This window comes from Macaca fascicularis, chromosome 2 (genome assembly GCF_037993035.2).
Source record: "Macaca fascicularis isolate 582-1 chromosome 2, T2T-MFA8v1.1".
Taxonomy (NCBI): Eukaryota; Metazoa; Chordata; class Mammalia; order Primates; family Cercopithecidae; genus Macaca; species Macaca fascicularis.
In genome coordinates, this window is record NC_088376.1 from 95,649,580 (window position 1) to 95,676,197 (window position 26,618).

Consider the following 26,618-nt stretch of genomic DNA (forward strand, 5'->3'; position numbering starts at 1 on the left):
CAATGTGTGTAAATTTGGAAGAACTCTTGACTACTCTGAACCAGTTCTGTCTTTAGGGGCCTTAGCGAATTCCGAAAAATGTTGATTTGGTTGCCCAAACTGAAATGTTTTTAGTTCATAACAAAAGGTTCCTGAGCAGATCTTAAAGGCAGAATTCCTCCAAGCTCCAGAGCCATATACTTGAACAGTATGATCTCAGGCTGTCTTGGAGCAGCTTCATCATTTTTGCCAAGTGTCTAGGGGTAGATAAGTACGTTATAAATCCTCCAAAAACGTGAAAATGTTAAGTAAATATTTGACCCTAATGTAAATAGATGGAAGGGATTAAATTAATTTGATGGAGGAAAATTTATTACAGTGGTTAGGATTCTAACTGGTAGCAGTTTAAACTAATTTTCTCATGAAGTTTTATTTGCTGATCCCCCCCTCATTAGGCATATTCCTTCTATGCGCTCTCTTTGTGATTTTTATCATATTATATGGCCATTTTCTATTTTCATATATTTTTCTCAAATCAGACTGCAATCTCTTTAGGGTAGAAACTATGTCTTGTATGGTTTTGTTTTGTTTTTTCGAGACAGAATTTCACTCTTGTTGCCTGGGCTGGAGTGAAATGGTGTGATCTCAGCTCACTATACCCTCCACCTTTGGGGTTCAAGCGATTCTCCTACTTCAGCCTCCCAAGTAGTTGGGATTACAGGCATGCACCACCACACCTGGATAATTTTGTATTCTTAGTAGAGATGGGGTTTCATTGATTATTCTCATTGATCAGGCTAGTCTTGAACTCATGAACTTGGGTGATCTACCCGACTTGGCCTCCAGAAATGCTGAGATTACAGGCGTGAGCCACCACGCCTGGCCTTGTCTGGCTTTGTACTTTACAGTGTATATTTAGTAAATATTTGATTGACGAATACATTGATATATTTATGAAAGGAAAAAATAAACATAACATACACAAACCTGGCGAAATTAATTTTAAAAATTACTTAAAAAAGAGAAGGCACAAATAATATTAGAAATAGAAAAGAAGACATAACTACAGATGCCGTACTATTTAAAGAGATAAGAAACTATTAACTTCTTTATGCCAATACATTTAAAAATTTAGATGAAATGATTGTTTACCCCCAGTTTTCTTGTGGCCTAGTGGGTCTGCCTGAATTTCCAGACCTGGCTTTTTCTGGGCCAACCTGTCTTGTAAAGATGCCATCTCTCCCCAAATCGATCTGTAGATATTCCGGTTAAAATCCCAACAGGGTTCATGACTTTCATAGGCTGGAATAGTAAAGGGCCAAGATCGGTCAAGAACACTCCTCAAGAGCTAGGCTAGGCAACTTGGCCCCCCCTTATTATGAAGGATTAGCACTAAGCATAAATGAGCATTTAGACGGCCTGACCATATTTTCTACACGAATCTAAGAAGGGGGTCTCATACCGAAATAAAGACAGGGCCCATAAAGGGGAGTGCTAGAGATACTAGTTTTACCATCATCATGACTTAAGGGAAATGTCATGTTTTGGCTTTCAGAGGGCAGGAAACTAGGTGCAATCTTCTTGGCAACCATGAGAGTCAACAGAAAGGCCCAAAGCTGTAACATCCTGAAACCTGAATGAAATCAACCCGAAGGCTAGAGGTTCCCTTAACCTAGGAATAAAAATATGCCAGTTTATTTCCACCTTATGTATTTATTTGGCAGGAAAAACAAGTTTACCTTTTTTTAAAAATTGCACACCAAATAAGCAGAACAACACAAACTTTTAACAGAATGTCCCTTAAACCAAATTCATGTTTTATTTATTTTATTATTTTGTTTTAGTTCATTAATTTTATTGTAATTTTTTGAGGTAGGGTCTTGCTCTGTCACCCAGACTGAAGTATAGTGATGTGATTGTAGCTCACTGCAGCCTCAAACTCCTGGACTCAGGCAGTGCTCCCACCTCATCAGCCTCCCAGCTAGCTGGGACTACAGGTGTGGGCCACCATGCCCAGCTGAGTTTAAAATTTTAGGTGGGAGGATTGTAGTTATAGTTGTAGTTCACTCTTGGAGATTACTGTCTCACTGAGCAGGCATTGTCTTCTTCTATTCAATTGTTACCACACTAATTATATTAGCTGATTTTGCTCCCCTCTGGAAATAGCTTAACATGGGGATGGGGTCTTGCTATGTTGCCCAGGCTGATCTCTGACTCCTTACCTCGAGCAGTCCTCCTGTCTCAGCCTCCCGAAGTGCTGGCATTGTAGTGTGGACCAGCCATTGCATCCAACCCCAACTATGTTTTAGAAAGAAAGAAAAACAAAATGATTAACTTGCAAAGACTCATTTTGTTTAGGTGATGTAGCTGTTAAATATTGCAGGAATTTTAACCTTGTTTTTAAGTTTAAGTAGGAGTTAATTATTTTGTTAGGTTTTTGAAGGACAAAAATAATTCAGGTTTCTTTTTTCTTCTTCTCTAGGTATATACCTCCGGATAAGAGGGAAGAAAATGACCAGTCAACTCATAAGTGGATGGTATATGTCCGAGGGTCCCGTAGAGAACCCAGCATTAATCATTTTGTCAAGAAAGTTTGGTTCTTCCTTCATCCCAGCTATAAACCAAATGACCTTGTGGAAGTTAGGTAAGCACACTTGAGTTATTTAACCTAAATTGAAATACAAATTTAATGCCGGGCGCGGTGCCTCAAGCCTGTAATCCCAGCACTTTGGGAGGCCGAGACGGGTGGATCACGAGGTCAGGAGATCGAGACCATCCTGGCTAACACGGTGAAACCCCGTCTCTACTAAAAAATACAAAAAACTAGCCGGGCGAGGTGGCGGGCGCCTGTAGTCCCAGCTACTCAGGAGGCTGAGGCAGGAGAATGGCGTAAACCCGGGAGGCAGAGCTTGCAGTGAGCTGAGATCCGGCCACTGTACTCCAGCCTGGGCTAGAGCAAGACTCTGTCTCAAAAAAAAAAAAAAGAAATACAAATTTATTTTTAAAGTGGAAAAAAAGTGATTTAACTTTAGAACATTTCCTGGAAATGTAGTAATAATTGAGAATTGGCTCTTAGTCAAAATGTAGTTGTAGGACAGGTGGGGTGGCTCACTCCTATAATCCCAGCACTTTGGGAGGCTGAGGCAGGCGGATCCGGAAGTCAGGAGATCAAGACCATCCTGGGCTAACATGGTGAAACCCCGTCTCCACTAAAAATGCAAAAAATTAGCTGGGTGTGGTGGTGGGCGCCTGTAGTTCCAGCTACTTGAATGTCATGAACCCAGGAGGCGGAGCTTGCAGTCAGCGGAGATCACGCCACTGCACACCAGCTAGGGTGACAGAGGGAGACTCTGTCTCATAAAAAAAAAAAAATGTAGTTGTAGTTCACTCTCTCAGATTACTGTCTCACTGAGCAGGCATTGTCGTCTTCTATCCAATTATTACCACACTAATTATATTAGCTGATTTTGCTCCCCTCTGGAAACAGCTAAACTTGTTTTTATAGATAAGATGCATATGAAAATGTTACTTCTTTTTATGAATGTCAGAATATAACAGAAGTAAATATAGTATTCTAACATGATAGACTAATTAATGTTGAAAGTTCCCCATGATCTCACTCTTTCGGATGTAACTCCCATTCATATTTCTTCTGTACATATTTGAATGTTATATAGTTGTTTTGTTGTTACTGTTATTTCACCAAGATGGAATGATTATATATATTATTGTGAAATTTGCTTCTATCATTTGGATGTATTCTTTACTTTTTTTTTTTTTTTTTGAGACGGAGTTTCACTTTTGTCTCCCAGTCTAGAGTGCAGTGGTGCGCTCTGGATTCACTGCAACCTCCGCCGCTTGGGTTCAAGTGATTCTCCTGCCTCAGCCTCCCAAGTAGCTGGGATTACAGGCGCCCACCACCACGCTTGGATAATTTTTTTGTATTTTTACTAGAGACGGGGTTTCACCATCTTGGCCCGGCTGATCTCAAACTTCTGACCTCCGGTGATCCGCCTGCCTTGGCTACCCAAAGTGCTAGGATTACAGGCGTGAGCTACCATGCCTGGCCTTATTCTTTACATCTTTATATGATGTTACACATATATATGTTTTTGTTTTTGTTTTTTTTTTTTGAGACAGAGTGTCACTCTGTCAACCAGGCTGGAGTGCAGTGGCATGATCTCGACTCATTGCAACCTCCACTTCCCGGGTTCAAGCAATTCTCATGCTTCAGCCTCCCAGGTAGCTGTGATTACAGGTGCACGCCACCATGCTGGGCTGATTGTTGTATATTTTGTAGAGACAGAGTTTCGCCATGTTGGCCAGGCTAGTCTTGAACTCCTGAGCTCAAGCACCCTGCCTGCCTTGGCCTCCCAAAGTGCTGGGATTACAGGCATGAGCCACCACGCCTGGCCCATATTGATTGTATAAATGCACCGTGGAAGTCGTTGTTGGTTATTATCAGTGAAATATCTGTTCTCTGCTCTGTTCAGAGCCCGACTCTTAAAACAAAACATCGCTGCCCCCTGAGAACTCTGGTTCTTCTTTAACCCTTTCAAGCAATGGTGGCTTTTTTTTTTTTTTCCTCCCACACACCACTGGGCCTGAGGGTGGGGAAGGTGTCTTCCTTGATCATATTTATGGCTTCCAGACCACCTTTCCCTGCCAAGGGTGACTGGGGAAGTTAGTAGATAATTGTAGCAGAGGAGGAGTAGCAGCCTCAACGGAGCTGAGACTTTTTGTAAAAGGTATCAACACCTGGTTTACTGATTTTCTCTCTACCATAACTCTTGCTGTCATTCTTAAGGACTTTGCATACATATAGACAATTCATCCAAAACCGTGGTCTCTTGGTTCTTTGATTTCTTCACTTTGATGCTTAGTTTATTTTAGGGATATATCATAGACTCTAAACTGAGTAAGGAGAGAAGACAACGTATATAGGAGCAGTGATGGCTGGTGAAAAGTTTTGTGGTCAAGAAATAGAAGTCTTCGTGAAGTCAAAGAATAGTTGGATTGGGGTGAAACTGGAAAGATAAGGGTTGGTGGTCAGAAAGTGGAATAGGCTGGGCGTGATGGCTCAGGCCTGTAATCGCAGCTCTTTGGGAGGCCAAGGCGGGCAGATCACGAGGTCAGGAGATCAAGACCATCCTGGCCAACATGGTGAAACCTGTCTCTACTAAAAATACAAAAATTAGCTGGGCGTGGTGGCTCGTGCTTGTAATCCCAGCTACTCAGGAGGCTGAGGCAGGAGAATCACTTGAACCAGGGAGTTGAAGGTTGCAGTGAGCCAAGATCATGGCACTGCACTCCAGCCTGGCGGCAGAGCACAACTTTATCTCAAAAAAAAAAAAAAAAAAAAAGACAGTGGAATATTTGGAAATGAGATTTTTATAGGTAGGTACGGTATGTTTTTCTTCTTATGTATTAATTATATTTTTATTGATGATAGAAATCTAATATACCCAAAAGGATGGGATTAAAAACTAATTACATAAAACCCTTAATACTTAAAAATGCAATACCAGTGCCTATTTTATTTCTCTGTTCTCATACCAGAAATGAGAATTTGTAAAACACATTATTTCTTTTAATTTGTAAAGACCATCCTGCAGTAATTAATGAGATTTATTTGCTAAGAAGTCTTTACTAATCTGCAGGCAGAGGTGTGGCAAATCACTTATCAAGATATATTGTAACAGTGAGAAAATCCAAAGAAAGGATTGTGCTGCAACTCCTTATCCAGTTTCTCTTTCATCCCGGACATCTGGAGTGTTTTCTGCTGATAGTAAATGAACTTTGTTTCATTACGTGTATGAGGTTTGACGTCATCAAAATTGCCTGTGTCTTATTTTCAGCCTGATCTCTGCCACTCTGACAGTGTCTGCTGTGCCACGCCTGAGCAGTTAGCTGTTCACAGCCTGGTGGCACACACCTTTACAACATACCTTTTCCCATAGCAAGTCAAACTTCATTAATAACAATAGTAGGATTTGTAAATAGTACGTTAAAAGAGATTATTGCTTATATGCTTCTGGTTTTTAAAACTCCTGGAGAAATCATATGCTGTGATTGACCGTAGCTCTGTGTTTAATAGCAGATAATGTATGTAAGTCTATTACTACACTTGCTCATTTACATGTATGTCTCACCAGATTTAGAACTTATCGATGTTTGGGACCTTATCTTGTCTTAATATCTCCAGGGTGAGCCGAGAACGGTGTCTCATGCCTGGAATCCCAGCACTTTGGGAGGCTGAGGCAGGTGGATCACGAGGTGAGGAGTTTGAGACCAGCCTTGACAACATGGTGAAACCTTGTCTGTACTAAAAATACAAAAAAAAATTAGCCAGGCCTGGTGGTGTGTGCCTGTAGTCCCAGCTACTCAAGAGGCTTAGGCAGGAGAGTTGCTTGAACCTGGGAGGCAGAGGTTGCAGTGAGCCAAGATCATGCCACTGCACTCCAGCCTAGTTGACAGAGCAAGACTCAAAATAAATAAATAAATAAATAAATATCCCCATGCATAGTTCCTAGCATGTAGTAAATGCTCATTTTGTGTTTTTTAAAATTTTTAATTTTTAAAAATTTTTTATTTTTTTGAGACGGAGTCTTGCTCTGTTGCCCAGGCTGGAGTGCAGTGGTTCAATCTTGGCTCACTGCAAGCTCCGCCTCCCGGGTTCACGCCATTCCCCTGCCTCAGCCTCCTGAGTAGCTGGGACTACAGGCGCCTGCCACCAAGCCCAGCTAATGTTTTTGTATTTTTAGTAGAGATGGGGTTTCACTGTATTAGCCAGGATGGTCTCAATCTCCCGACCTCGTGATCCGCCTGGCTCAGCCTCCCAAACTGCTGGGATTACAGGCGTGAGCCACTGTACCCAGCCAATTTCATTTATTTATTTATTTATTTATTTATTTATTTATTTTTTTTTTTTTGAGACGGAGTCTCGCTGTGTCACCCAGGCTGGAGTGCAGTGGCACGATCTCGGCTCACTGCAAGCTCCGCCTCCCGGGTTTACGCCATTCTCCTGCCTCAGCATCCGAGTAGCTGGGACTACAGGCGCCCGCCACCACGCCCGGCTGGTTTTTTGTATTTTTAGTAGAGACGGGGTTTCACCATGTTAGCCAGGATGGTCTCGATCTCCTGACCTCGTGATCCACCCGCCTCGGCCTCCCAAAGTGCTGGGATTACAGGCTTGAGCCACCGCGCCCGGCCTTCGTTTATTTTTTTAAAGACAGAGTCTTGCTCTATTATCCAGCGGGGAGAACAGTGCCATGATTATAGCTCGCTGCAGCCTCGAACTCCTGGGCTCAAACTATCCTCCCATTTCAGCCTCCTGAGTAGCTAGGACTCTAGGTGTGTGCCACCTATGTCCAGCTAATTTTTTACCCAGGCTGGTCTCGAACTCCTGGCCTCAAGCAGTCCTCCTGCCTTGGCTTCCCAAAGTGCTGGGATTACAGGTGTGAGCCATGTACCCAGCCTCATTTCATGTTTGATACTGAGTGAATTATTGAATTCATGAAATGGGCCATTCCATTTGGAGGTGGCTGGTTTCGTTTGGAAGTTTTTAATTATATTGAGCAGAGATCTAACTTCCTCTTCTAAACAGTAAGCTTTTCATATGCTTTGTGTACCACTCAGAATCATCATAATCCCTTTTCCTTGTATAGTTGTTTAGATATTTGAAAGCAGTTACTGGGCCTCATCCATATTTGTATCAGTTGTCACTCGTGTGACTTTGTTTTGTGTTCGTTTGCCATTCAGGTTGTATTCTTTGGCATACTCCAGTTTATCTATATTCCTTTTAAAATAACCTTTTTAGAACTGAACCTAAAACTCCAGATATGGTGTAACCAATATAAAGTAGGTTAGGACTGTTAACATATGTCCTAGGTTTAATTATAACTCTTATGTTATTTGCAGGACTCTGAAGATGTTTGTTGTGTTAGGTATCTAAAGTAATTTAACCAATAAGGGAGGATTTTTGCAGCTGCCTTGAAACTTGGGGTTAATCTTACTTCTGGATCAAAGCACAAATGTTTTTCTTACACACCCTGACTCTCTTCATCACAGCACATTACCTGACAAAGAGATGGGTGGATTCTGCTCTTATTGAAGCACTTTTTTCACATTTGTTCAGTTGTCAGGACAACCCTTAGCCAAATTCCTAAAAGCTGCGATTGTAAACTTTGCTTTTTTTTAGGTACAAGATAGTCACTAGATATGTGCTAGGCTCAGGGTTTGATACAGGGATTGTGAAGAGCACAGGACTCTGCCTTTGGGAAACCGCGTGGAGTGTTCCTGCCCTTGGTGTGTGTGAAACTGGAGCGGGCCAGCTCCCCAGAGGAATCCTAGTGAGCCTCTTCCAAACCTTCCTATCTGTTTTATTTCACTCGAATGTAGGAACGCTCTAGAGCAGCACTGTCCAATGGAAATATACTGTGAGCTACATCTGTAATTTGAAATTTTCGAGTAGCTACATTAGAGGAGTAAGTACCCAGAAGAAGTGATGTGGGCATTCCATGCCCTGCACAGTCGGGCAATATCCAGTCATATTATTGTGCATACTAGGGAGAGTGGTCTGGGAAGTGAGGTCTGTCACCTTGGGGATGTAGACTAGCACACAGTGGCTAAAGCATGGCCCTGGAGCCTATTGCTTGAGTTTGAATTCTGGTTCTACTGCTTGTTTGCTGTGTGACCTTGGCAAGTTAGTTATTCAGCCTCACTGTGTCTCAGAGGGGATATTTCATAGTGTGGTTATAAAGATTAAGTAAGTTAATAGTGCTAAAGGGCTTAGAACACTGATTGGGTCATAGCAAAAGTGAAACGTAGGAGAGCAGTGTTTGCTGCCACTCTTGTTGTGGGGAGCAGAGATGTTCATTCTGAAAAGACTTGAGGGAATGCTTTGGTTCTTTTAAAGGGCTTTCATGTGGAGGAAGGATTTACTCTTTGTGATTCCAGATGGCATATCTGGAATTAACATGCAGGAGGTAGAAGAAGTCATTTTATAATAGAGCTGTTCAGAAATGTAACAGAGGGTCTCATGAAGTAGTGAGTTCAGGATCACTCAGAGTGACGCTAAAAGACTGATTGGCCGTTTGAATAAATTAGTCGAGCAAGGAGCTGTACTCCATTCTGTGTTTCTAATAAAGCCATTTTTGTTTAATCTCCATAGTCTTACGGTTTTTCCCTCTTGGTGTCATTGATTTATTTCACCTTCTATGAGGAATCTAGAAATACTGAAGTTTGTTCAGGGGAGGCAGTCCTTTATTGTGTCAAGTAACATATTTTGAAGTATACCATTTCCATAAATAATGTTGTCATAGATCTTAGGTTCTTTTTTTGCTTCTAAAAATATGGTTATGGAGGAATTTCCTGTTAAAAAGCATTGTTCGTTTTTCCTGGCTTTGTGCTGTCTGTCTGTCTTCTCTAGCAGCAGTCTTGCCTGCCTGTTCACTAAAGGTTAGGCCATGTATATAAATTGAGAAGCATACCTAATTTAGCATATTCATTGAGAGAAGTTCAGCATTCAGTGTGATTGAGGCATGTTGCAAATGAGTTTAGACTTACCATTTAGCTTTACTGGAATTTAAATAACCAAAGTTCACATCAGTAGAATTTCCGTTAATTGACTCAAGTCCACCATGCCTCTAGGCTCCCCTGTATCTCAGTCTCTGGCCCATTTGAGACTGTCTCAAGTCTACGTTCTCGTTTGACCCCAAGCATGAATGTATACGAACATCGCAGCGGCTTCTCTTAGCTCCTGTGCAACTGGTTTCTTCCATCCAGGCCATTCTAGTTTGCTTTCTTTTCTCTTTGGCTTATAAGGTATTTATTAATTTCCCTGCTTTCTAGGCTCCCCTCATACGCAGGAATTTTTCCTGTCCCGGGCTCCGTTGTTAGCTCCTGGCTCTGGGCTCGTTAATTCACATCTGTTACACTCCTCTCAGGTTGTGTTCTTGAACTCTACACTCCCTCAATTCAGTTTTCCAAAAACACCATCTGTTGTCTTTCTTTCTCCTTGTCCTTTTCTTTTTGAGATGGAGTCTCGCTCTGTCTCTCAGGCTGGAGTGCGGTGGTGTGATCTCAGCTCATTGCTGCGTCCGGCCCCGGGTTCAAGCGATTGTCGTGGCCTCTCAAAGTGCTGTGATTACAGGCATGAGCCACCGTGCCCAGCCTCCTTGTAATTTTGATATCTTCTCTCATGACTAATTCTAAGCCAGGATTCACAACAAATATTTTTGTTTTAAAAGCATTCTCTCTCTTCCCTATGGACTTAAACCATATTGTTTTGAGTACTTAATGATATCTCAATTAAATTTCTAAATTTCTTTATTATGGAAAATTTCAAACATATACAGAAGTAAAGAGTATAATGAACCCTCTTGTGCCCATCACCAGTTATTAACAGTTTGCTCTTCTTTTCCATCAATTCCCACCCCCCCTCCTTGTTTTTCTTTCACAAATTACATTGTGCTGAGAATTCTCCAGTCCAGTTAGCATGCACACACATTCCTCTCTGGCCACTAAAATCAGTTGTTGTCACTATTCAGGGAAGGTCATATTGTGAACATATGATCTTTCTTTAAGTCTTCTTAGCAGAGAGTTTCAAATAAATTGTCACTTTCAGTTGAGCACATTCATGATTCATTTTGTTTCTGCCTCAGTGGAGGAATAAATACAAGGGTTTAGGGTAGGGAACGTATATCTCATGGCCTATATCTGTCAAATGCCAATTAAGGATCCTGGCCCTCTAGTGACATTCATCAGATCACCTTAGTTCCCTCGTCTGTGAAGATGACATTGGATTATATAGTCTAAGTTTACTCTCTTAGCGTTCAGTAATTGAAAGTTTAATAGAGGTTTGAGTTGAATTTTTTCTTTTATAATTTAGCATTTTAGCAAAATTCAGCGTATTGATTTAGTTTTAAATGAGGAACCTAAATGGTTCTCAGAAGACAGTGAATTTCTGATTTATCCATTATCAGAAAACTTTTCCTGTGTAGGATGAGAGAGTGAACATGGATGAACGTGTTAATATCTGCTTTTCCATAGAGAGCCTCCTTTTCACCTGACCAGAAGAGGCTGGGGTGAGTTTCCCGTCAGAGTTCAAGTTCACTTTAAGGACAGCCAGAACAAGCGGATAGATATCATACATAATCTGAAGGTACTGTAACAAAACATCGCTCCCTAGTTTTGAAGTCTCTTTGTACCAGCTACAGTTGATCCTTGAACAACATGGGGGTTAAGGGCCCCCTCGCAGTTAAAAATTCATATACAACTTTAGACTCCCCCAAAACTTAACTATTAATAGCCTACTGTTGACGGCAAACCTTCCTAATAGTGTAAACAGTCAACACATATTCTGTATGTTATATATATTATGGACTATATTCTTACAATAAAGTAAGCTGGACAAAAGAACTGTTATTAAGAAAATCAAAAGGAATAGAAAGTATATTTACTATTCATTAAGTGGCAGTGGATCATCTTCGAGGTCTTTATCCTCGCCATCTTCACATTGAGTAGGCTGGGGAAGTGGAGGGATTGCTCTTGCTGCCTTGGGTGGCAGAGGTGGAAGAAAATCCATTTGTAAGCGGATCTGTGCAGTTCAAACCCATGTTCAAGGGTCAACTGTATTCAAAGTGGGAGTGTTAGGTCTTCTGCAAGAAGTGGCTAAGAATAGTGGGCGGGGGGGAGATAGTATTTCTGAGTGTGTTATGCTTACTGCTACAACACAACTTTGTCCCCTGATGCAATCATCAGAGAGAGAATAACTCTACAGGACAATGTATATCCTTTAAGAAGATGAACAAAGTGGTCAGATAATCAGAATGCATGAATATTTGATCAGACCTCAACATCAGTGTGTTTCTGAGGGCTAAGTTACTGAATCTTTTTAAAATCTGCTTACTTTTCTATAAAGTGGGGCAAATAATAATGTTTGTAAAGACAGAAGTGAACATGTCTTGGAAATGATAAAGTACTATATAAGATTGTAATACTTTTGTATTATAAGAAATCCTTGAATGATGAATGTGGCCATGTGGTTTATGGTGCAGCCATTGTAAATTATATCTTATGAAGTGTTGTCTATCCACGGGGAGAACTGCCCTTATAGGAAGTGAAACGCAGAGTACAGGCATACTTTGTTTCATTGCACTTTGCTTATTGTGCTCAGTAGATATTCTATTTGTAAAAAATGGAAGATTTGTGGCAACCCTGTGTCAGACAACTCTGTGAGCACCATTTTTCCAACATCATGTGCTCATTTGTGTCTTTCTGTCACATTTTGGCAATTCCTGAAATATTTCAAACTTTTTTATTATTAAGTCTGTTTTGATGATCCTGTGATCGATGTTACTGTTATTTTGGGACACGACAAACCATGCTCATATAGGAAGACGAACATAATTGATCAGTGTTGTGTGGATTCTGAATGCTCCAGCAACCAGCCATTCCCCATCTCATTCCCTCTTTTGGGGCCTTCCTATTCTCTGGGAACAACAGTATTGAAATTAGACTAATTAATAACCTTATAATGGCTTCCAAGTGTTGAAGTAGAAGGAAGGGTCACACATCTCTCACTTTAAATTAAAAGCTAGAAATTATTAAGCTTAGTGAAAAAAGCATGCTGAAAGCCAGGATAGGCTAAAAGCGAGGCCTCTGTGCCAGACAGCCAAGTTGTGAATGCAAAGGAAAAGTTCTTAAAGGAAATTAAAAGTACTACTCCAGTGAACACACAAATGATAAGAAAGCAAAACGGCCTTCTTGCTGATTTGGAGAAAGTCTCAGTGATCTGTAGAGAAGATGATACAAGCCATAACATTCCCTTAAGCCAAAGCCTAATCTCGGGCAAGGCCCTGACTCTTCAATTCTGTGAAGTCTGAGAGGGGTAAGAAAGCTTCAGAGGAAAAGTTTGAGGCTAGCAGATGTTGGTTCGTGAGGTTTAAGGAAAGATGCCATCTCCATAACATACAAGCGCAAGGTGAAGCAGCAAGTGCTGATGGAGAGGCTACAGCAAGTTATCCAGAAGATCCAACTAAGATCATTGATGAAGGTGGCTGCACTAAACAACAGATTTTCACTGCAGATGAAACAGGCTTCTGTTGGAAGAAGATGCCATCTAGGACTTATAGCTAGAAGTCAATGCCTGGCTTCAGAGCATAGGATTGACTCTCTTGTTAGGGGATAATGCAACTGGTGACTTTATTTATTTTTATTTTTATTTTTATTTTTTTTGAGACAGAGTCTTGCTCTGTCACCCACGCTGGAGTATAGTGGCGTGATCTCAGCTCACTGCAACCTTTGCCTCCTGGCACCTCAGGGTAGAAATAGGGTTTCACCGTGTTGTCCTGGCTGGTCTCAAACTCCTGAACTCAAGTGATCTACCCGTCTCAGCCTCCCAGAGTGCTAGGATTACAGGCATGAGCTACTGCGCTTGGCCACAACTGGTAACTTTAAATTGAAACCAGCACTTACTTACCATCCAGTAAATCCTAGGGCCCTTAATAATGATGCTAAATGTACTCTGCCTGTGCTTTATAAATGGAACAGAAAAGCCTGGGTGACAACACATCTGTTTATAAGAAATCCTTGAATGATGAATGTGGCCATGTGGTTTATGGTGCAGCCATTGTAAATTATATCTTATGAATTGTTGTCTATCCACGGGGAGAACTGCCCTTATAGGAAGTGAAACGCAGAGTACAGGCATACTTTGTTTCATTGCACTTTGCTTATTGTGCTCAGTAGATATTCTATTTGTAAAAAATGGAAGATTTGTGGCAACCCTGTGTCAGACAACTCTGTGAGCACCTGTCAGACAACTCTTATAGCATGGTTTACTGAAAATTTTAAGCCCACTGTTGAGACCAACTGCTCAGAGAAAAGGATTCCTTTCAAAATATTGTTCATTGATAATTCACCTGGTCCCTTAAGAGCTCTGATGGAGGCCAGTCACGGTGGCTCACGCCTGTAATCCCAGCACTTTGGGAGGCCGAGGCAGGTGGATCACTTGAGGCCAGGAGTTCGAGACCAGCCTGGCCAACATGGCAAAACCCCGTCTCTACTAAAAATACAAAAAATAGCTGGGCGTGGTGGGTCACACCTGTAGTCCCAGTTACTTGGGAGGTGCTGAGGCAGGAGACTCGCTTGAACCCAGGAAGGTCTTAAAATAGTTCACTTTCTTTTTTTTTTTTGAAACGGAATCTCGGTCTGTTGCCCAGGCTGGAAGGCAATGATGCAATCTCAGCTCACTGCAACCTCTGCCTCCCAGGTTCAAGCGATTCTTCTGCCTCGGCCTCCCAATTAGCTGAGATTACAGGCACCCGCCACCACGCATGGCTAATTTTTAACATTTTATTTTTAGTAGAGATGGGGTTTCATCATGTTGGCTAGGCTGGTCTCAAACTCCTGACCTCAGCAGATCCACTCACCTCAGCCTCCCAAAGTGCTGGGATTACAGGCATGAGCCACTGTGCCTGGCCAGTTTTACTTTCTTTTAATCTTATTTTTAACACAGCGCGTACTACCTTATGTTGCACTGGGCTCAGACCTAGTCTCTAAACAAAAGGAATTCTTCACGTACTTCTCACATCTTGTATTGTACATATCACTTAGAGCTCTTGGTGAAAGATTATTTGAGACAGTGTTTTAAAATGACAGTAAAATGTTTCTTACCAGTTTTCTGGAAAACATCATTTTATTGTTTTGTGTGTATTGGCCTTGAGACCCCAAACACCTGTGTTGTAGCCGTGTGATCCTTATTTGTGCTGTAGTATTATTTTTCCTGTCATTTTTAAATTAACTCTTGGAGCTATCTTTGGTTCTTCCCTCTTTTAAATATTTGTTCAGTTGCAGACCATTATTGTTTCTTCATAATCTCTTTTACATTCTGTCTTCCTCCCTTCCCACTATTCTTTTTTGTTTGTTTGTTTTTTGTTTTGAGACAGTCTCACTCTGTCACCCAGGCTGGAGTGCAGTGGCGCAATTTTGGCTCACTGCAACCTCTACCTTCTGGGTTTAAGCGATTCTCCTGCCTCAGCCTCCCAAGTAGCTGGGACTACAGGTGCACACCACCACGCCCAGCTAATTTTTGTGTTTTTAGTAGAGACAGGGTTTCACCATTTTGGTCAGGCTGGTCAAACTCCTGGCCTCCAGTGATCCATCTGCCTCTGCCTCCCAAAGTGCTGGGATTACAGGCGTGAGCCACCGCTCCCTGGCCCCTGCCCACTATTCCTAGGCTATTATTCTGCTGTCTCCTGATAGGCTTTTAAAAATCCATCTCCTTTCTTCATAGGGCATCCTACACGACAGTATCTGATCCATCTGCTTAAAAACCGCAGAACCTTTCTGCTATCCCTTTCAGAAAACTTGATTGGATTCCTGTTCAAGTGCGAATGCCCCTGCCTGCTCTCAGGGCTCATTTTGACTCGATTTACTTTCCCTAGGTTGTCTTGCACAAAACCCCTGATGAACATTCCGCTCTAGCCTTGGCAGTCTATTCCTGTCATAGAAATGCCTTGGGCCGTCTTTCCTTGGGTCTTTTTTAATGCTCTTCCCCTCCTCAGATGCTTGTCTGAATTCTTTGCATTCTTCAAGTTCCTATGTAGCTTTTCCTGGCTGTTAAAGCCTGAAGTGATCTTTGTATTCTGAAATTCTCAGTAAATAATGATGTGTATTTGATTCTGTAAATACTACATTAAATATTAAATACTCTAAATGTTAGAGTTACATAAAATTTAAAGTTCCTAGAATGTGTGAAATTATTATATCCTGCATTTCTGACAGGTAGTCATTTACTCTCTCCTTACCCATCACCCTAGAGCACAGCACTTCCCAAGCTAACACATTCATCTATTTAGTAAAACCTTGACCCCATTTTTTGTCCTTTTGTCCTAGTGTTTCTTTTTTCTGTTTGTTTGTTTGTTTGTTTGTTTTAGACAGGATCTCGCTTTGTCACCCATGCTGGAGTGTGGTGGTGCAGACACGGTTCACTGCAGTCTCAACTTCTGGACTCAACCGATCCTCCCACATCAGCCTCCTGAGTAGTTGGGACCACAGGCGTGCATCACCATGCCTGGCTAATTGTTTAATTATTTTTTGTTGAGATGAGGCCTTACCATGTTGCTCAGGCTGGTTTTTTGTTTTTGTTTTTGTTTGTTTGTTTTTTGTAGATCTCCCTTTTTCACCCAGGCTGGTATTCAGTGGTGTGATCATGGCTCATTGCAGCCTCAACCTCCTGGGCTCAAGAGATCCTCCTGCCTCAGCCTCCTGAGTAGCTGAGACTACGGGAACCTGCCACCACACCTGGCTAATTTTTGTATTTTTTGTAGAGACAGGCTTTCACCATGTTGTCCAGGCTGGTATTAAACTCCTGGACTCAAGCAATCAGCCCGCCTCAGTCTCCCAAAGTTCTGGGACTACAGAAGTGAGCCACAGCCTGGCCTCAGGCTGTTGACTTTTGAAATAATATAGAGTAAGGCTTTGTTTTATAAGAACCCTAAAAATGTTTGATGATAGCCTTTGTGTCTCCTGAAATCATTTCTACTCCAGGCAAAACCTGTTCCTGTTACATTTCTTGTATGCTTTGTTTTACAATTCCTCTTCTTGTATTGATAATAGTTCTGTCCTATCCAATGTCCCTCTTAAAATTTGGTCCCAACAATGAAACATAAACCTGTGCAGATTACAGAGAGACTGTGTGCTCTGGAGACTATGAAAATGGATGTAACCTAAAATTGCCTTTTATTTTTTTAGCAGTCATACCATAGGCTCAGGTTTAAATATTAAAACTCCAGACTTCTTCCGTGGAACCACTATTAATCCATCCTGTATTGCTTTTTATCTTGTGAACTCTAAATCTCATAACTGACTGAGTTGTCCTCTCATGTTGGCTGCTAAGAAACTCAACCAGATGTGACACCTACCTCTCATAAGCCTTTAAAACCTTGTATTTACTAATCTACCCTGGCTTCATTTTTTCCCTCTCTTTTTTTTCTACCCAATTTAATACTTTTCTGTATTAATCTTGTTGTATGTTTATATTGTTATCACAAGTCCTTTTTTTAGTGGTGGAATATAAATTTACAAATAAGAACTTAACCTTTTTCTGTGTAATTGTAAACTCTTGTTTATATTATTAACATTCCCTCAGTTTATATTCCTCTCTCGAAAAGCAAATTATGATGCCAGTATATTTGAAGTCATTAGCATTGCCTCTACTGCCTATATTTTCGTTCTTTTTTTTTAAGTGCTTAGTAAATACACTCCAAGTATATAATTGTGTCCAAGAATGTATGCATTTAAAACATGTATAGCCTGTCATTTAAAATATCTGTACATAGTCTTTGTAAACCTCATCTGTGTGGCTGCATGATATTTCAGAGATTGATGGTCCATGGTTTACTTACACATTCCTTTATTCTAGATTTTTATATTGTTTTTAGTTTGGTTATAGATAATGCTGCAGTAAACATCTTTTTGTGTAAAACTTCCTCCATTTTTACATTGTCCTTAGAATAGGTTTTTAAAAATGTATAATTTATATTAAAAATATAGTAACTATATGTCTGAGGTTTTTATTGATTTTTTTTTTTTACTCAATTTTTTTATTGAAGTGGTGAATTTATATTTTACGTTATGAAAGAGTTGATCCTATGGTATGAAGACTTGCAAAAGAGCTGTAGGTTAGATTGTATCCTTTGATAATATGTAAGTAAGTGCAGTGAAATTTAACACTCTCCCTTTTGTCTTTCCATAGCTGGATAGAACTTATACTGGCTTGCAGACTCTTGGAGCAGAGACGGTAGGTTTTTTTCCCTACAGTATTATCTGGGAATGAGTAGGATGAAAGTTGATCTTCATTTTTGTTTGTTTGTTTGTTTGTTTGTTTGTTTGTTTTGAGACGGTGTCTTCGCTCTGTCACCCAGGCTGGAGTACAGTGGCATGATCTCGGCTCACTGCAACCTCTGCCTCCCAGGATCAAGTGATTCTCCTACCTCAGCCTCCTGAGTAGCTGGGACTACAGGCACGCACCACCATGCCTGGCTAATTTTTCTATTTTTAGTAGAGACGGGGGTTTCACCATGTTGGCCAGGCTGGTCTCGAACTCCTGACCTCTGGTGATCTGCCCGCCTTGGCTTCCCAAAGTGCTGAGATTATAGGTGTGTGCCACTGCTTCTGGCTGATCTTCATTTTTAATTAGGGAAAAAATTAGTGTTCTTTTTGTTTTGTTTTTTAACTTTGTCTTTCTGTGTTAGTCCATTCTCACACTGTTATAAATAACTACCGAAGACTGGGTAATCTATGAAGAAAAAAGGTTTAATAGACTCATAGTTCCACAGGCTTACCAGGAAACATGTGGCTAGGGGGCCTCAGGAAACTTACAATCATGGTGGAAGGGCAAAGGGGAAGCAAACACCTTCTCATGGCAGCAAGAGAGAGAGCGTGAAGTGGGGTGTGCCACACACTTCAACCATCAGATCTCGTGAGAACTCACTATCATGACAACAGCAAGGGGGAAATATGCCTCATTATTCAGTCACCTCCCACCAGGCCCTTCCTCCAACACATGGGAATTACAATTTGAGATGAGATTTGGGTGGGGGTGCAGCAAACCCTCCCCTCCTCTTCCCTTCCCTTTCCCCTTCTCCTTCTCCTCCCCTCCCGTTCCCCTCCTATTTTTTTGTTTTTTGAGAGGAAGTGATGCTCTGTTGCCCAGGCTGGAGTGCAGTGGCACGATCTTGGCTCACTGCAACCTCCGCCTCCCGGGTTCAAGCTATTCTCCTGCCTCAGCCTCCCGAGTAGCTGGGACTACAAGCGCCCACTGCCACGCCCAGCTAATTTTTGTTTTCATAGTATAGACGGTTTCACTGTGTTGGTCAGGCTGCTCTTGATCTGCTGACTGCGCTCAAACTGCCTGACCTCAGGTGATCCACCCACCTCGGCCTCCCAAAGTGCTGGGATTACAGGCGTGAGCCACCGCACCAAGCTTTCTCCTTTTCTCTTTTCTTTTCTTTTCTTTCTTTCCTCTTCCTCTTCTTCTTCCTCTTCCCTGTCTCGTCTCGTCTCTTCTCTTCTCTTTTCTTCTCTTCTCTTCTTTTTTCCTTTTCTTTTTCTCTTCTCTTTTTTTAGTTGAAAAAGGGTCTCCGCTGGAGTACAGTAACGTCATGGCTAACTGCAACCTTGAATTCCTAGACTCCAGTCATTCTCCCACCTCAGCCTCCCAAGTAGCTAGGACTGTACACCTGCACTACCAAGCCCAGCTAATGTTTACATTTTTTTATAGAGAGAGTGTCTTACTATGTTCATAGGCTGGTCTAGAATTCCTGGCTTCAAGCAATCCTCCCACCTCAGCATCCCAAAGCACTGGGATTACAGGCATGAGCCATTGCACCCAGCCTTGGTTCATATATTTTTTTAAAATTGTGGTTAAAAAACATGTAACACAAAATTTACTGTCTTATTCATTTTTCAGTGTACGGTCTGGTGGCATTAAGGGCATTCACGTTATTGTGCAGCCGTGACCATAGTCCATCTTTAGAATTGTTTTCATCTTGCAGAGCTGAAACTCTGTACCCATTAAACGATGACTACCCACTGCTCCTGCCCCCCAGCACTGGCACCTGCTGCTCTGCTTTCTGTCTCTGTGAATCTGACTACTCTAGGGTACCTCATATAAGTGGAATCATACCGTATGTGTCCGTTTGGGATTGCCTTATTTCACTTTGCATAATGTCCTCAGATTTCATCTGTGTTGTAGCATGTGTCAGAATTTCCTTCCTTTTTTAAAATTTATTTTTATTTATTTATTTATTTATTTATGCTCTCTCACCCAGCCTGGAGTGCATTCATGGCTCACTGCAGCTTTGAACTCCTGGGCTCAAGTAATCTGTCCTTAACCTGTCAGGTAGCTGGGACTATAGGCGTGTGCCACCATGACCAGCTAATTTATTTACTTACTTGTTTATTTTTTGTAGAGACTGGGTCTCACTGTGTTGTCTAGGCTTGTCTTGAACTCCTGGGCTCAAGCCATCCTCCTGCCTTGGCCCCCGAAAATGTTGGGATTATAGGCATGAGCCATTGTGCCCAGCCCCTCTTCCTGTTTTAGGCTGCATGATATTTGCATTGTATGTATAGACCACATTTTGTTTATCTGTTCATCTGTTGACGGACACTTGGGTTGCTTCCATCTTTTGGCGGCTGTTAATAGTGCTGCTATGAACGTAGGTGTACACGTATCTATTCAAATCCTTGCTTTCAATTCTTTTGGGTATATACCCAGAAATGGAATTGGCTGGATCCTATGGTAATTCTATTTTTAAAGGAACCACTGCTATATTTTTCGTGGCGGCTGCACCATTTTACATTCCCACCAGCAGTGCACACGTATTTGAGTTTCTCCACGTCTTCACCAGCATTTGTTAATTTGTTTGTATTTTAATTTATGGTAGTTATTCTAATGGTTGTGACGTGGTATCTTGTGGTTTTGATCTGTGTTTCTCTAATCATTAGTGATGTTAAGGATCCCTTCACGTGCTTGGTGGCCATGTGTTTATCTTCTTTGGAGAAATGTCTATTCAAAGACGTTCAGAAAATGTCTTTGCCCTTTTTTTTTTGAGACGGAGTCTCGCTCTATCACCCAGGCTGGAGTGCAGTGGTACGATCTCGGCTCACTGCAAGCTCCGCCTCCCGGGTTCACGCCATTCTCCTGCCTCAGCCTCCCTAGTAGTTGGGACTACAGGTGCCCGCCACCATGCCCAGCTAATTTTTTGTATTTTTATTGGAGATGGGGTTTCACTGTGTTAGCCAGGATGGTCTCGATCTCCTGACCTCGTGATCCGCCAGCCCTGGCCTCCCAAAGTGCTGGGATTACAGGCGTGAGCCACTGTGCCCGGCCTCTTTGCCCATTTTTTAATTAGGTGGTTTGGTTTTTGTTGTTGCTGGGTCACAGGAGTTATTCATATATTCTGGATAGTAACCCCTTACCAGATAGATGATTTGCAAATATTTACTTCCATTCCATGATATATTTTTGCCTTTTCACTCTGTTGATTGTGTCTTTTGATGCACAGGAGTTTTTAAGTTGATGGCCCATTTGTCTGTTTTTTCTTTTGTTGCCTGTGCTTTTGGTGTCATACCCAATAAACCATTACCAAATTTAGTGTCATGAAGCTTTTCCCTTATATTTTCTTCTAGGAGTTTTATTGTTTTAGCTTTTATGTTTCATTCTTTGATCCCTTTTGGGTTAATTTTGGTATGTAGTGTAAGGTAAGGGTCTAATTGCATTCTTTGGCATGTGGATATCCAGTTTTCCTAGCACCATTTGCTGAAAATACTGTCTTTTCCCCCACTGAATGGTCTTGCGACCCTTGTCAGAGATAATTTGACCATATATGTGAGGATTTATTCTATTCCATTGGTCTGTATGTCTGTCTTTGTGCCAGCAGCATGCTGTTTTGATTACTTTAGCTTTGCAATAAATTTTGAAATCAGGAGTCTGAAACCTCCAACTTTGTTCTTCACCTTCTCCCCCTTTTTTTGTTTTCATGATATAATGTCAGCAATAACCATTTAATCAGAGTTCACTAATTAAATCTTACTCTGTCTAGAGAAATCTGCTATATTATATCAGAGGGTACTTACTGAGCACTGGTCCAGGTGCTGGGAATACAGAAATGAACACGGAAGCTTCTTCCTTCAAAGAGTCAAATTCTTAGCTGGGCATGATGGTGGGCACCTGTAGTCCCAGCTACTAGGGAGGCTGAGGCAGGAGAATGGCTTGAACCCGGGAGGTGGAGCTTGCAGTGAGCTGAGATGACACCACTGCACTCCAGCCTGGGCGACAGAGCGAGACTCCGTCTCAAAAAAAAAAATTTCCATGAAGTTCTACTGACATTTTCTAAATGTGGCATTGAAAATGGGGAGGGTAGACAGTAAACACAGAAGCAAATAAAATTAATGCAGTTACAAATAAGTGCTGTGAAGATAAGAGTAGCTGGGGGATAAGGAAGTAGCTCATGCTTAGGTGATTAGGCATGGTCTCTCTGAGGTGGTGTACTTCATTGAGTCCTGCTGGTGAGAAAGGCAGCCATGCAAAGATTTGGAGCAATAGTGTTGTAAGGAGTAGCAACAGCAAAATCAAAAAGCCCCAATTTGTGAGTGATTTCACTGAGATTTGTATGTTAAGCCAGATTAGATTTTCACTGAGGTATGTATCTGTTAAACCAGATTAGATTACCTTCTAGAATAAATCCTTTAGGTCCTCAGATTGAAATTGCCTTTGAAGTGTGATTAGAAGTTATCTCTCACATCCCTGAGATCACATTCTTAGACAGAACTTGAGCTTTCTGTGACCTTGATGATGGACTCATGAGCCTGATTGTTGCCCAATTGTCTAGGTAGTAGATGTTGAACTCCATCGCCATTCTCTGGGAGAAGACTATATATATCCTCAGTCCTCGGAGTCTGATATCTCTGATGCCCCTCCATCTTTACCTTTGACCATTCCAGCCCCAGTGAAAGCTTCTTCACCAATAAAGCAGTCACACGAGCCAGTACCCGATACCTCTGTGGAGAAAGGTAATACAGCAGTTTTCTTTGCATAGAGTTGTTCTGAGGCATTCATTCCTTTCCCATTTGCTGCTTTCGGAGACCTATAGTATATGGAAAATAACTTTGCCATAAACAGACCATGCTCCCTCTACTGCACAGTTCTGTTATGAAAGCCAAATCTCCTCCCTTGTCAAAAATATTTTTCCGGCTGGGCTCGGTGGTTCACACCTGTAATCCCAGCACTTTGGGAGGCCAAGGCGGACGGATCACGAGGTCAGGAGATTAAGACCATCCTGAGTAACACAGTGAAACCCCGTCTCTACTAAAAATACAAAAACTTAGCTAGGTGTGATGGCGGGCGCCTATATTCCCAGCTACTAGGGAGGCTGAGGCAGGAGAATGGCGTGAAGCCGGAAGGTGGAGCTTGCAGTGAGCTGAGATGAGACCACTGTGCTCCAGCTTGGGCGACAGAGCAAGACTCCGTCTCAAAAAAAAAAAAATTTCCGTGAAGTTCTACTGATATTTTCTAAAATGTAAAAACCACTAAAAAAACATGAGATTTTTAAATTTATTTTATTTTATTTTGAGATGGAGTCTTGCTCTGTCACCCAGGCTGGAGTGCAGTGGTGTGATCTCACCTCATGGCAACCTCCATCTCCTGGATTCAAGCAATTCTCCTGCCTCAGCCTCCCTAGTAGCTAGGATTACAGGTGCCCACCACTGCGCTCGGCTAATTTTTGTATTTTTAGTAGAGATGGATTTTCACCATGTTGGCCAGACTGGTCTCGAACTCATGACCTCAGGTGATCCACCCACCTCAGCCTCCCAACGTGCTGGGATTACAGGCATGACCCATCACGTCTGGCCTAAAACAGATTTTTATCACTTGATAATTCCTTTTAACGTATTACAGGAGGACTTTATAGTTCAGCTTCTGATTGTGTGAGCAAGAAACTTGAATATTAAGTACCTGATTTTACTTAAAAAAAGATTCATCACCAACAGTGTATTTTGACCATGCCATTTTTAAATTTAACAAATGTGTAAGTGTATATATATTTAAATGTGCCCATATATAAGCATAAATGATATAAAATTGATCTTAAATGTTTTATTTCTAAGCTTGTATTTTAAGCTTATATTTTAATGTGATGTTAGTATTATAAAATCTCAACTTTATTCCTCTTTAGATTTCAATTGCATCTTTTTTATGGGCGTTTATAAGATAGGAGAGGGCCTGGGCGTGGTGGCTCATGCCTGTAATTCCCAGCCTTTTGGGAGGCTGAGACTGGCGGATCACCTGAGGTCAGGAGCTCAAGACCAGCCTGCCCAACATGGTGAAACCCTGTCTCTACTAAAAATACAAAAATTAGCCAGACATGGTGGTGCATACCTGTAATCCCAGCTACTCAGGAGGCTGAGGGAGGCATGAGAATCGCTTGAACCTGGGAGGCGGCGGTTGCAGTGAGCGGAGATCACACCATTGCACTCTAGCCTGGGTGATGAGTGAAATGATGTCTCAAAAATAAATAAATAAATAAGATAGGAGGATATCATTCATTAGATTTCATGAATGTTTTCTTTTTAAGATTTTTTTCTTCTCTAAACAGTTTTTCAGTTTATATATTAAAAAATGGAGGAACATAAGGACTTGTGTTCTTTCTATGTTATATATGGTTTATAGTTAATAATGTTTTCAAGTTTCTTTAAAAAAGCACTTTAAACATTATTCTAAGCATATATATTTTTCACCAAAAATATGAAGGGATAATTGATTGTATTTATTTTGCTACCAGTACATGGTTTAAAATGGGTGTTGAAATAATGCATTTTTATTCTTTTTCCACAATGGTAAGGTTTTATTTCAAAGCGATTAATGACTTGCCATTTGCCTTTCATCTCAAGCAGGATTCCCAGCTGGCACTGAAGCTGAACGACACGCTCCGTTTTATTCTTTGCCATCTTCATTGGAAAGAACACCCACCAAAATGACAACATCCCAGAAAGTTACCTTTTGTTCTCATGGCAATTCAGCTTTCCAGCCAATAGCATCAAGCTGCAAAATTGTGCCACAAAGTCAGGTTCCTAATCCTGAGTCACCTGGAAAGTCCTTCCAGCCCATCACCATGAGCTGCAAGATTGTGTCAGGTATGCAGATGTGTGGAAGACAGTGTATGTGGAGTTGACTGGATGTTAAAATTGTTGGAACAACAAAACAAAATACTGTGGCTTTTTTTCTCTCAAGTTTTTCTAAGCAGTGTTTCTTTAACAAAAGGAAGTCTATCGCTGTTGATTGCAAAACTGTCACAAGGCAAAAACAAAGCTCATTCATATGGAAATGAATGGAGGAAATAAATGAAACTGAAATGGTCAAATTTTTGTCTCCTAGAATCACCAGAGGTAAAATGTTTGCTAGCAAATATGGCTGAACTACAGTGTAGGAATCGTGTTTGGGGATTATATACATGGAAACCACAGTGACTAGTAATAGAAAAAGTTTAGAAGCCTTTGGCGTGGAGTTAAGCTTTAAGGGTTAGAATTGGGTGGGAATTGAAATGCTTTATTCTCTCTGTAACCACATTAGAAAATTACTCATTCCTATTGTCAGTAGGTAGTTCCGAGTTGTCTTTTTCACTAAGGTTGGATTATCCTTTGTCTTGTGACAGTTTCACATATGTTAAGTAAAATTTAGTAGGAATACATACTTTATGGTTTTGACTGTTCCACCTTAGAACAAAACATATTTGTTAAAAGGCAATTGAAAATATCCAGGAAGTGTGAGGACTTCTGTACAATACTTAAATGAAGGGGGGAAAAGGGAATGTTTGGTGTTATAAGTAGACAGCTAAGCAGAAATATGATCCAAATCTTTGAAATTGATGAGAGATAAATAGCTTCTAATTGGTAGGCAATTTTTTTTGTTTTTGTTTTTGTTTTGAGATGGAGTTTCACTCTTGTCACCCAGGCTGGAGTGCAATGGCACAATCTTGGCTCACTGCAACCTCCGCCTCTCGGGTTCAAGCGATTCCCCTACCTCAGCCTCCTGAGTTGCTGGGACTACAGGCACACACCACCACTCCCGGCTAATTTTGTATTTTTAGTAGAGATGGGGTTTCACCATATTGGCCAGGCTGGTCTTGAATTCCTGACCTCAGTGGATCCACCCACCTCGGCCTCCCAAAGTGCTGGGATTACAGGTGGGAGCCACCGCTCCCTGCCATTGGTAGGCAATTTTACCTACCAGGTAGGAAAATTTTGGAATTTACTACTTCAGAGGTAGAATAGGCCAAACATATAAATTGATTTGAAGTTTAGAGAAGTTCATGGATGGTAAGTTTGATCAATAAAAGACAGTAGAGGATGTTTAAGTGTCAGTAACTTTTGAGAGTATTTTGCGAGAACACAAATCTTTCTGGATTATGACTGTGACATAGTATTGACAGAGACTTTTGCTCTGGGTAGGTGAATTTCATATTTTCCTATTCAAAACAAGACACAAGTTTCTTAAATCTAGCTATTTACTTACTAATGTCCTTCCTTCCTCCCTCCCTCCCTCCCTTCCCTCCCTTCCTTCCTTCCCTCCCTCCCTTTTCTCTTTCTTTCCTCTTTCTTTCTTGTTGCCCACGCTGGAGGGCAATGGTGTGATTTCGCCTCACTGTAACCTCCGCCACCCGGGTTCAAGGGATTCTCCTGCCTCAACCTCCCGAGTAGCTGGGATTACTGGCATGCGCTACCACACACAGCTAATTTTGTATTTTTAGTAGAGACAGTGTTTCTCCATGTTAGTCAAGCTGGTCTTGGACTCACAGCCTCAGGTGATCCACCCACCGCGGCCTCCCAAAGTGCTGGGATTACTGGCATGAGCCACTGCGCCTGGCACTTACTAATTTTCTCCCTAATTTTAGTGTCTTCAGGTATAACCAGTACTATAACAGCCTGCCTGTGGTGTTAAAAGATTTATCATATCAAGATTCAGCAGTTAAAAAAAAGATTCAGCAGTTTTGCATTGCTGTGTAAAGCACTGCTTTCTCAACTGTAATGTGCATACCAGGAGATCTTGTTGAAGTGCAGATTTATGTTCAGTT

General features: G+C 41.4%; 1 protein-coding gene across 12 annotated transcripts in view; it reads left to right on the forward strand.

The window, feature by feature from the left end:
* Positions 1 to 26,618, forward strand: part of YEATS2 (YEATS domain containing 2) — a 108,689-nt gene that overhangs the window by 27,500 nt on the left and 54,571 nt on the right. For 6 of the 12 annotated variants that reach the window (XR_012430900.1, XM_045386538.3, XM_065540264.2 and 3 more), the window contains 5 exons: positions 2,462 to 2,623; positions 11,032 to 11,143; positions 17,741 to 17,785; positions 22,380 to 22,560; positions 24,439 to 24,681. Coding sequence is in view for 11 of the 12 variants with exons in the window: in XM_045386538.3 (XP_045242473.2) it covers positions 2,462 to 2,623; positions 11,032 to 11,143; positions 17,741 to 17,785; positions 22,380 to 22,560; positions 24,439 to 24,681 (743 nt within the window). In the remaining variant the exon portion in view is untranslated. The remainder of the gene's footprint in view (positions 1 to 2,461; positions 2,624 to 11,031; positions 11,144 to 17,740; positions 17,786 to 22,379; positions 22,561 to 24,438; positions 24,682 to 26,618) is intronic. The other 6 variants (XM_074031489.1, XM_045386539.3, XM_045386541.2 and 3 more) reach the window with 2 other exon arrangements.